This window comes from Rhinoderma darwinii, chromosome 13, assembly GCF_050947455.1.
Source record: "Rhinoderma darwinii isolate aRhiDar2 chromosome 13, aRhiDar2.hap1, whole genome shotgun sequence".
Classification (NCBI taxonomy): Eukaryota; Metazoa; Chordata; class Amphibia; order Anura; family Rhinodermatidae; genus Rhinoderma; species Rhinoderma darwinii.
The window spans coordinates 59,470,485-59,482,816 of NC_134699.1; the positions used below are offsets into that span (position 1 = coordinate 59,470,485).

Consider the following 12,332-nt stretch of genomic DNA (forward strand, 5'->3'; position numbering starts at 1 on the left):
ATAGTACTAGTAAAAAGAGATGGGTCTTCCTGCCAAGCCCTCGTATAGCTAAATCGATGGAAAAATTTAAATTATTATTACTCTGACGCAATAAACTATTTTTTTTGTGCAAAAGTAAAAAAAAAAAAGTTATACAGACAGGCAGAAAAAAGTTACGTCCTATGTCACATGGAGAATATGAGGGGGATTGTCTGGTACAACAGCCCAGACCCATTCAAGTAAATGCAATTCTGGGCATGGACAAGGGTGGCACTGGCCTTAAGCAAAAGCTCATACAAACCATTTAACGGCAGCAGTCCAATGGTTTTACTCATTCCCCATCATAATACTGCTCTTGCTAGGAGGGAGATGTTCTCACACACACTGAGGCCTTATTCACACGAACATGTGAGTTGCAGTTCCGTGTGTCATAAGTGATTTTCACGCATATGCCATCCTTATGACACGTGGTTTTGATGTTTAGAAAATGAAAAGGTGGTTTTATTTTTCCCTTCATTTCTTGATGTAATGTTGCGACACGCACGCGCTGTGTGTGATTTTCACACGCGTACCATGGACATTAAACACGTTCATGTGAATAAGGTCTGACCCATATGAGCAAGCTGAGAGAACCACACAGGGTATCTAATGATCCTGGGTAAGGGCAGATTTGTTGTAGGATTTCACCACCTCATATGAATGGGGTTTGTAGAAGGGGTAGGACGATTTTCACAGATCTTAGTCAGCATGTTATCCATCTCTAACATACTATGGCATAATCCATAGATACCAGTGCACGTCAGAACGTGGGGTCTGGTATATGGGGTGGTCTGGCATTCTTACATATGTCCTAATGTAAAGGTCTTTTCTGGTGTGAGGATCCTTTATTAATATTTCATATTTATTAAAACCAGTACACTGATAGAACAGCAGGGGGCAGCACTACCTTGGTGATAAAAATCTTTATTAAAATTCAAACTAGTGCAACGTGACACAAAGCAAATTTCATTTATCCCACCACCAGAATGACTGCTCCTCCAGATCAAACTCCCCTTTCCTGCCAGTCACATGCAATGACCACTCAGATTGCTAGGTGTAATTGGAAGTCAACAACATAACGCTATCCTATAGGGCAATGTATTATGGCTTCTGCCCTTAACCGTTTGGCACAATGTGTAAGGCAGTGGTTATATAAAATAGTTTCATTATAAAGATCTATAAGGGGTAAACTTTTTATAGAACTTACACATTCAGTTTCTGAACTTCAGGATTTGTTGCAAAACTAGTGAACAATACTGGAGGCAAAGTTTGGTGGGCTTAAAAACAAAAGGTTACGTGACCAATCCAAAATAGCAAAAGAAGTATTCATAATATACGCAAATGTGCAACGTTTTCTAACAACCCACCACCATGTGGTTCTCAGGACCATATCGTGAGCTATATGGGAGATTTCTAGTAGCACATTCATGCCCTTAAAGTGTCACCATAAGGAGAACCTGTCACTGGCACGGACTTCATGTGGCTTGGCATCCATCTCAAAAAGACATGTGGGAGGAGCTATGTAAACTGCAGTGTCAGCCAATCAGAATCACAGGAACATGTCCTTTTCAGCTGGACTCTAGTTTAACACTTCGTGTTCATGTAGTAGATGCTATTGCTTAGAATGAAGTGTCTGAAAACAGTGATGCTGGAGATAGACCTGAAGGCTCAGTCATGCCCTCTGGTGGCATCCACTAAAACGGCAGGCACTTTAGGGAAGAACTAATAATCTCAATGTTTATCTAAATAGTCGACCCCTTATATTATAGGCTATGGCTGACCCTCAATTAATAATGAGATCCAGCAGAAGGCACTACTGATTATAAACAATTTGGGATAATTGATTTTGCTACTAGAAATCACCACTAAAGCTCAGGACACAGTGACAAGCAATTTTCAGCCCACCCACTATGGCTACCTGCACCGTGTATATACAACAAGTTAACCTGCCGCTTAAATATCCAGTGACTGATCCTAGGACACAACTAGTGACCCTCCTACATTTGGCATCTTGTTTGGAGTGAATTCGAAACTAAAAAAAAAAAATAGTAAAAAAAACAATTCTACATTTCATTGTTATCTAATAGAATGTGCAGCAGTGAGACCCCCAGAGGCGTCCCTGGACGTGACTTTGGTTGTGGCAGTGACCACGCATCTGGCTGCAATAGATAAGGCACTTGAGAAGCGTAAGAGCGTAGTCAGGCTTGGGAAGCCATAGAGCTGATAGTCTGTGTCTGTGGCCTCCGCCGACGTGTCTACACAGTGACGGGATTCTCAGTATGATGGCGGCTTGTAGCCCTCATCTGTCTCTGCGCTTTGTGTGAATGGCGGCCGCTGGTAATTATCGGTGACTGCATCCGGGTAGCTGGAATAGGGAGAGGCCGTGGCCAAGTTAGGATCCATGTAGTTTGTGTTGAAGTCATCCACTCCCATCCTGAACTTCTTATAGGCCAGGCTTGCCAGAGGGAACTGTGAAGACAGGATGGCATCAGCATTACAGACAAACGAGGTCTCCCAGACTATCAGACCTATACATTTTATTAATGGGATTGTGTGGTTAATGGGGGGAGGGGGAGCAGGCTTTCCAAATAGGAATAAGCACCATCTCCAATGTACAAGAAGAGCCTGTCAATATGGACTTTCGAATTTAGGCTGACATAATACAGTCTGCAGATGGACAAGCATGGCAACCATGAAAAAACCTAAAAGGTTATTCGAAAACTCATATTAGGGACAGAAGAATGCAAAGACAAAAGGGTAAGTCTATTTTCGAAAACAAAACCCATTTTCATACACCCAGTTAGGGAATTCTATGTTAATAGTCGGGGGGTCTCTTCAGGATCATCATCTCTTGGCTAGAGGTTACATAAAGAGTCTCACTCTGGCGGTCCTGTCCTGTATTACACATACAATCCATTAATATGAATGGACACTGTAATGCTAATTTTGCCCTGTGGTGGCACTGCAGAGAAGTTGAACACTTACTGACAGGTTTCCCCACTGATCAAATTATCAAGAGACCTTCTAACAAATAGTGAATGTCCAAAGTGGCGAACCCCTTTAAGTCTCTACCTCATCCCTGACCTTGGGGGTACGGTCTGGTGTCAATGTGTATGTCATCAATATGGGTGCAGCCAGAACTATGCAGGATCTTCCACATAGAAAAGAGGGGAGGGACAGCTGCTCATACAATACCTGCCACAAGGCAAATGCACGTTAAATAGGGGATCTTCCCAATACCCTTAAACAAGGGGGCACCAAGTGTTTCAGGGGTGCCGCATGCATTCTTGGTGATTGCTGATTGGAGAGGTGGTTGACCATTCAAGATCTTTGCTTGCTGTCATTGAATGGAGACATGTCCTGCTCACACAGCTGATGTGTTTACTACAAGCTGTCATTGAAGGAGAGTATGATGTCTAGACTGATCGTCACAAAAACACTCAGCTGTCAGGAAGAGGAAGCCAGTCTCTAAATGTTTGAAAGTAGTTTCTATTCACTGACAGCAATCAGATGGTGAGGCTTTGTATGCAACATAGGAGACAATACGTGATAGAGGGCAAGTGATGACTTACCCAGGATAGGATGGAGAAGAAGCAGAAGGCAATGGCTGCCCGGGCATTATCACCCCCTACAACATATAATTCTGGGTTGGTTGATGCCCACTGATTGGCCAGGAAGCAGAAACCTACAAACCACAGGAAAGTCCAGAAACCTGAAAGAGAAATGTGTGAGGTTAGTGCCATTTTCCTTCCAGGATATTAATTAAAACAATATCATGAACTGTGGCAACTGGTTGCTGCCACGGCCCCAGTTACATTTATAATATCTCTTTACAGGGTTCAGTTTCTCTGTTACAAAGCTCCAAATCTTCTACTTCCCATCGCACAGTTAAATGGTAACATTCTCTGTGCCTGTAGCGGCCACTAGGGGGAGCTCACAGCATAGAAATGTATACTACTATTAAAGTTAATGGGAACAGTAGCATGCACGTGCAGCAAGCTCCCCCTAGTGGCGCCTGTTCTGCCAAGAACTTCTCTCCTCTTTGGGAAGACTTCTTTAAATGAGATTTACTTTATTATTGCCCAAGATAAGTGTGTGAGTCAATGGGAGGGCAGGATGTGTGTAATCCTAGTGATGACCTGGGGAGGAGCAGATAAGGAAAAGAGCGCTGTATCCCACGAGCATAGAGTTAACCCCTCCATGGATGTTACAGGTCAGCAATTGGCTGGTTAAGGGTAACTGATAAAGCTGGGGGGGGGGGGGGGGGGTGTATGATATAACTCAATCTCCAGGCTCCTGTGAATATCCAGATCTGTCTTTCGGTATAGAGCAGTAGGGCTGTTACAGTGTATTAGCGTTACCTCTGCTCTCCACCGCATTACACAGAGGAAGTTAAAGGCTTAATAATTGCATACTGAGAAGTTCTGCAACTTTCTACCAAAATTTGTCTATCAATTTCTCAACCTTTAACATCTCTGCTTGCTGTTGGTGAATGAGAACATTCTTGTTTACCTCCAAAGATTAAAATACTTTTCACAGATGAGAATTCACCACAATAGTATCCAGTCCAGATAATCCTCTGAGCTAAACACATTAGCAGTTTATTACAATGTATCAGTGCAGGTAACATGTATCAGTCGGAGCGGTTTACTACACAGGATTGTCTAGAAAGGACACCATTGTAACAAACCATAGCTGTCAGAAGTACTCGGTTAGGAAGGATTTTCAGCCTCACTGATGCTTCAATTCTCTGACAGCAAGCAGAGATTGTCAAAATAGACTGTCTAATCTTTTATTTTCATTCTGCATCAGTCTTGTCCAGCAGAGCTCAAAACAAGGACAGGAAGCTACATGCAGTGTCCAGGCCTGCCATCAGAGGGCAGCGCAGTGGAGGTAAATCTAGATCAGGGGTCTCAAACTCGGCAGGGTAAGTGGGTCGCATATAGAAAAAATGGGAAGTTGACGGGTCGCATTACTTTCAAATTTGATACAATACAAAATTATTGTTAACAAATTACTTATTTGAACTAGGGGAGTATTTTTTTAAATTATTTTTTATTAGGCATTATGGGGTCATTATACTGTGTGGGGGCAGCTATAGGGGTATTATACGGTGTGTGGAGACACTGGGGGCATTAAACTGGGTATGGGGGCATTATACTGTGTGGAGGACACCGGGGGAAGTTATCTGGGCACTATGGGGGTATTTTACCGTGTGGGGTCACTACGGGGGCATTAGACTGCATGGAGCATGTTATATAGTAGTATACAGCACGCACAAAATATATATTCACTCCATGGCGCAGCATGCAAATAAAGGTGTGTGTGGTCTAAATAATTGTTCATTAATCGTAATCGAGGTTACACGTTCAATCATTATTTTGTTTTAGTTACATTAAATACGTTAATTATTCTTATTCTCATTACGGAACCTTTAGCTCAATCCATTAGAATCAACGTGCGGTCACGTGAGCGCACCCAGAGTAAACTTTTCACTTCCTCTGACGCTCCGTGCCGTTCCTCAGCCAGCACTTCCGACAGGTAAGGGCACGGCGCGTCATCAACTAGGTTGATGCTGGTACACTCCCCCTTCTCCCCCCCTCTATCAGAGTTCCCGCACTGCCTGCCAGTCTCCTCTGAACGCCCACACCTTCTCTTACTTTCAGATTCCATTTCTGATACCCGTCCCTTTCACTTCATGTAATGCCGGCACGTCGCCCCCCACGCCTCGATGGTATATACAGTTATTACAGGGGCTATATAAACACAGAGATAATGGTGAGGTAATACACAATATTTTACTTTAGAATGATACGACCAGCAGATGATCCAGCGTTTGCCCGTTAGTCTGCTGATCGTTCCCGTTTACACAGGGCAATTATCGACGACCGAGTGTTCTATGAACTCTCGTCTGCCCAATAATCACCCAATGTAAAACCCCCTTCAGAGTAAAGCAGAGATTTGCCAGATAACCAAAGAACAAGGGAGGTTTAAATATCCCTGACTTTAGATGCCACTTTTTGGCCTTCTATCCAGCGCGTATGCAATCTAATCTGCCGCAACATGTAAAAGCGCTATTGCACATGCGCCGTGACGTCACCAGTATGATGTCACGGAATATCCGGTAGTATACAGCGCATGTGCCGGATAGAAAGTGCGCAGGCATGGCTTTTCGTCTATATAGCCGTATAAGGGCTTGTATTTTGCAGGACTAGTTGTAGTTACGTTGTAATAGTTCGGACCTTTATGGACACAGCGAAACCAATTTTATATTTGGGGGAAAGGGGGGGGGGGGTTTGCTTTTAATAATTTGAATGTATAAAAAAAAAATTGTGATTTTTTTTCTTTTTTTTTTTTCTTTTTATTAGCCCTGCTAGGGGACTTGATCTAGCGATCGTTGGATTGCTTGCACAAACTGAAATATTAATGTCTTGCAGTATATTGTGTTTTCTACCCGCTCCTATTAAGCCGTGGCAGGCAGAAAGACGGCAGACCTGGGGGCCTTTATTAGGCCCCTTGGCTGCCATGATAACCTTCAGCACCCTGCAATTGCCTCGCAGTGGGGCTGATGGGCATACCACGTCCCCTTTCTAACTGCTTAGATACCGCAACTGACCACAGCACCTAATGGGTTAAATAAGCAGGATCACAGTTCTTTCCGATCCCGGCCACGGCAGTGAGGTGTCGGCTGTAACATAGAGACCACACTAGCGGAGTCTAAAGCGGGCTCAGCTGTGCCTGGCCCCGTACCTTGTCCCCCTCCCCAGACTACCCACTCCGGTGAGGCGAGCATGCTTTTATTATTTTATGTCTAATGGGGATGGATGGCGCATGGTCGCGGTCGTTGCCCCACACAGCCAGCGGGAAGATGCAACAGATTTATTAAGAGGTGTGCAGCTCTTAATACATCTGCCTCCTGTTACTCCAGCGGAGCAGATCGCGAAGATTGGCATAGGAAACACCAATCTTAGTAAATCTGCCCCATAACATTTCTGCCACTATAGGGAGCTTACTGAAGACAGATTCATAGGATCCCATTCTTTTCATTAAAGAGGCTCTGTCACCAGATTATAAAATCCCTATCTCCTATTACATGTGATCGGCGCTGCAATGTAGAGAACAGCAAAGTTGTTGTTTTTTTGAAAAACGATAATTTTTGCCCAAGTTATGAGCAATTTTATATTTATGCAATAGGGCTTTTCAATGGATAACTGGTCGTGTTTTCTCATTTTACCAACTGGGCGTGTTTACTGGTTTTACCAACTGGGCGTGTTTACTGGTTTTACCAACTGGGCGTGTTTACTGGTTTTACCAACTGGGCGTGTTTACTGGTTTTACCAACTGGGCGTGTTTACTGGTTTTACCAACTGGGCGTTGTGAATAGGGAACGATGAGAAGTGTATGATGCGGATTTGTCAGCGTCATACACTTCTATTCACAACGCCCAGTTGGTAAAACGAGAAAACACGCCCAGTTGTCCATTGAAAAGCTAATTTGCATAAATCTAAAATTGCTCATAACTTGGGCAAAAATTATCGTTTTTAAAAAAAACAAAACAAAAACTTTGCTGTTATCTACGTTACAGCGCCGATCACATTCAATAGGAGATAGGGATTTGATAATCTGGTGACAGAGCCTCTTTAAGCTCCTTCTAGTGGTGGCCATTGGAATTCATGCAGGGAATTAAAAGGATTTGTGGGACAGAAATGGAGCTGTTCCAACCTGTAGGGAAACACGACGGATTATTTCGATAAAAACAAATGACGTATATTTTAAGTTAACCCCATAAGCGATATGCCTCTCTCTACCAATGCATAGCTTTACTTACCTGCAAAGCCCAGGTCTGACAACACAATGTACTTCCTAGTGTTGGCGTTGCTGAGCGTCGGGAAGTAGACATCTAATGCAAGAAATGCCAGCGCTCCAAAAAAGGCGATAACGCCGATCGTCACGCCGTAGTGACAAGCATCCATGTTTGCATTGAAAATGCAATAAAGTGTGCCTGTGGTTTCATGTGCCTTACTGACATAGCCGTCCGTCAGAATACAGGCGAACACAATGAGTGCGAAAACCTGGGGGGGACGAAAATAGGAGATTAAAACACGCTAAACAAACAGAATAAATCTAGGGGGCGAATCAAAAAGGAACGGTGTGTGGACCATAATAAAACAGTAGCAGGGATGTGGACCGTGTGATTTGGATCCACACAATGTCCCTGTGACAGAGCTGACTTGTTAGAGCACATACCAGGGAGTGTTGTCATGGGAACATTGAAGCTGCAGGCTTCTGGGCTGTAAATAGGTGTTGCCAGGAGCGGTTTTATAACAAACTGGGCACCCTGGAAAAAAGTAGGCCAGTCTGACACCCACCACTCTGCCATTTTTAGACAGTCCTTGTACTTACTAAATAAACAAAACAGACAGACGCGCTTTCTACCCCACTGTGTATATCTGAATACTGAAAACCTGGAATAAACCTCCATAAATAAAGAGCGTGGAATTCACAGAACCTATATCCACCCAGAAGAGAGAAGGAATAACCTCAAACAATCTGTATACGAAAATACTAAACATATTTTATTAGTACATAATATATAGATCAAATATAATAAAAAAAAGGAGAAAATACTGACACTGACGAAGTTGCAGGTCAACGAAGCGCGTGTGCAGGTATTTCTGTGCCAGGACCTCTCATTATGTCTAAAGGTAAATCTTTGGTCCAATTTCAGCTTCTGGCTTTTCAGACTCTTATTACCCTCGTGCTCTATAGATTGTTTATTATAGCTATCAGGTCTTTCTATCTGTGATATGGTATATTCGGTGTAATTCTGACTGTCATTCATATATACCTTTTAGCATGTGGGGTCGTTATTGGAGTGTGATAGACAGACACACACACTATCTGATTTTTGTAGCTAGTGGCCTCTTTGTACAGTATTATTTATATTCGTATATACCTGTTGATTATATATTCCGGGTGATATTGGCTACAGACATGTTATAATTGGTAGTGTCTGAGTTTCTATATTATCCTGATTGGTTTCCTTCTGTTTCTGTAACTTTGGGCCCTTTTTCCTTCTCTGTGGCCCCATCAATAGTAGTTTTCTCCTTTTTTTTAATTATATTTGATCTATATATTATGTACTAATAAAATATATATTTTGTATTTTCGTATACAGATTGTCTGTGGTTATTCCTTCTCTTTTCTGGGTGGATAATGGATAGATCTGAATACTGCCATACAATGCCAAGTAATACTCCCATATAGGGCCCACATAACACTGCCATACAATGCCACGTAATACTCCCATATAGGGCCCACATAACACTGCCATATAATTTCCCACTTAATACTACCATACAATGCCCACATAACACTGCCATCCAATGCCAAATACTAACATATAGGGCCCACATAACACTGCCATATATTTCTCAAACACTGCCATACAATGTCCACATAATACTCCTATATAGTGCCGGCGTAACACAGCCTACAATGCCACATACTTCCATATAGTGCCCTGATAATGCCATGTATAGTAACATGTGTGAAATACCCACAAAATACTGCCATACAATGACAAATACTACTTCTATATAGGGCCCACATGACACTGCCATATATTTCCCACACAGTACTACCATACAATGCCCACATAACACTGCCATACAATGCCAAAGACTTACATATTGTGCCCACATAACGCTACCACCATGCCACGCCCACATACTACCACAGTGGCCACAATGCCCACATATTGCTGCCATAGAATGTCTACAAATAGTGAAAGGGTTAAGGGCAGTGGTCGGCCACGTGCTCCACACTCAGGTTGCTCCAGGGGGGGGGTTATACCTGATAAGCTCGGCCCATCCCAGTGAACGGGGCTGAGCTGCAGTACCAGACACACTCGCATAGATGTCACCATGCTGGGTACTGAAGTGGGTGCCACTCCGGCTCTACTGGTCAGTGTGGGTCCCATTAATGTAATATCCTGGAAAACCCCACGTAGTGTTTTTTTTTATAAACCCCGTTAATGGACGGTTTATTTTTCCCACAGGGCAATAAATCTTTTGGCGGGAGCATAGCCGGACTCAGAGTACAGACCCCATTATACCATCACAGACCTCCAGCAACGGCAGGCAGACAATGTAGAGGTACTGCACACAACCAGTAGGGGGAGATACTGAGAAACCTTCATCATGGAGGGGAGGCACTGACTTCTACGTTTTATAGGCGACCAGCACAACTTCCCGGAAGTTATACTGTGGATGACGCCTGTTCTATTTACATGGCACTAGGGCAACATGAACGGTGAATTTAAAGAGACAGTAATGCTACCACAGCACTGCTGGCACTGCTGTAAGGTGGCACCAGCGTATACATTTTTTGTGACTGATGTACGGGACAGTCTAGTGTGACATTAATATTTAGAACAGAAACTACAACTCCCAGCATGCTGTTATATAGGAGTCTGCTAGAAATGCAGGTGGGGAACCCCCTTTATGATGTCCATGTGTCCTAATAGGGCAGACGGACAGGAGCCGTTATTGTTTGGGGTTTTTTCTTTTAGGTTGTCTTATTTTTGTTTTTTTAAAGTAATTTTTTTTTTTTGTTCGTTCTCTTTTTTTAAGGTAGTTTTGGGGGTTTTTTAGGGTAGTTTTATTTTTGGTTTTCGTTTTTTTTAGTACTTTATTCTTATTTAAAAGGTTTTTTTTGTTTGCCAGAAAGCGAGATGCCTGTACTTGGCTGAGGTGAGTTTTTGTTTTTTTTTTAATTTAAAAAATACTTTAACAGGAAATATATTTGGGGCAATATCGATAGCACAACCTGGTGCCCTCCAACACCACGGCTGGTGGACTACTGGTTGTTGCCGCTTTTCAGCTTCAGCCGTGTCGTTATAATACCACGTCACCCTCCCTGTCTGGACCAGGCTGCGGAACCGGATCTACTACAGCGTGCCCCCCCTCTCCCTCATGCAATAGCACAGCAGCCTGGCAGTGAATGAGTGTGTCCCCCTCCCCCAGCTCTCTAATATTATCCTCTGTAAACAGACCCCACGTGCCCCATCATCACATGACGCAGACAGGGGTGGTTGTGGGGGGCGCATGTGACTCCCAGTATAATCCCAGCATATGACTCAGGGTGGAGTGGAGTCAGGTGATGAAATCTACAGCACGTGCAGGGTTAAGTATTCTTCCCTTCAGACTGGAACGGGAAGGGGTTAATAGGACATCCTCAAAATTAGTCCACCCTGACTGCAAAACTGAACATTTTTAACCTCATTGTTTTCAGTGTCCAGCTGAGACGGATCCATATCCTATATTATTTACCCGCAAACTAAAGTCAACAGGTTCCGCGATAATTATTAACCCAGAGACTTATGTGGATATTGGGCATAGTAGTCGGTTGTCTCGTATTAGACGCCTGGAGGTGGCGGCTGCCACGGTGCAGATCTTATCAGACCCAACATTGTCAGATTAATTCATGGAATACACGTTTACAGCTCCTAGACCACATTGCAAAAGTTATCACGCCCCGAGTAGGGCGGATATACAATGCTAGAGTATCAGCCACTACACGGACCCTTTAAAGTAAAAGGGGATCCACTATAAAAAGGTCGAACTTCCCATCCTCCAGCTCCTCCCACTGCGCTGGAGGAACCAATAGAATCTAATCTGTGACCGATTTCTCGAGATTGATCTCTTCTGATCGCCAGGATTGCTTGGAACGTGGTGTGACATCTCCAATTCTCAGACCCCATGCTGTGCCAGGAGAGCTGCTGGCACTGCCAGGCTCCAATCCTTCCAAAGTTTCACCTTAAAGTGACAGCACACTCTTTTCGACGAGCCCCGAGATGATTACCCATACTGTCCCTTTTAGAAATGGCAGCAATATAATTGTTGACAGCAGCTGGCGCCACTTATTTAGCCGGTCACATATATGTAAATAGTCAGCGAGGGGCGGTCCGTGCAGTCATGTGATCCCCAGGAATATCCACCGCTGATATTATATAGACCGGCGGCTAACTACAACTCCCATTATGCCCTGGCCAAAGTGAAAGTGCAATTTCCAGAAACCACCACTCCCAGCCTGAGAAGGGTTAAAGATGAGTATCACGTGACAGCCATCGTCGGTACTCACAGAGCTGAGCAGCCTCAGGATGGTCTCCGGGCGTCTCATGAAGTCCTGCAGGTTGAAGCTGCCCCCGGCATTCGCCGCCCCGTACGCCCCGGTCTCCATGCTGCTGCTTGTCTCCTACCCGAGCTGCTCTTCCTGGACAGCAGTCGACCACGCCCACTAGTTTCTGGGGC

At 43.9% G+C, this 12,332-nt stretch overlaps 1 protein-coding gene across 1 annotated transcript; it reads right to left on the reverse strand.

Annotated features, from left to right (window-relative positions):
• Positions 1–922: 922 nt before the first annotated feature.
• On the reverse strand, positions 923–12,331 carry SYNGR2 (synaptogyrin 2). Its single transcript, XM_075846557.1, has 4 exons — positions 12,163–12,331; positions 7,847–8,090; positions 3,591–3,730; positions 923–2,487 (listed from the first exon to the last, which is right to left on the reverse strand). The coding sequence occupies exons 1-4, from the start codon at positions 12,259–12,261 to the stop codon at positions 2,293–2,295; spliced, it is 678 nt and encodes a 225-aa protein (XP_075702672.1). The 5' UTR covers positions 12,262–12,331; the 3' UTR covers positions 923–2,292.
• Position 12,332: the final 1 nt, after the last annotated feature.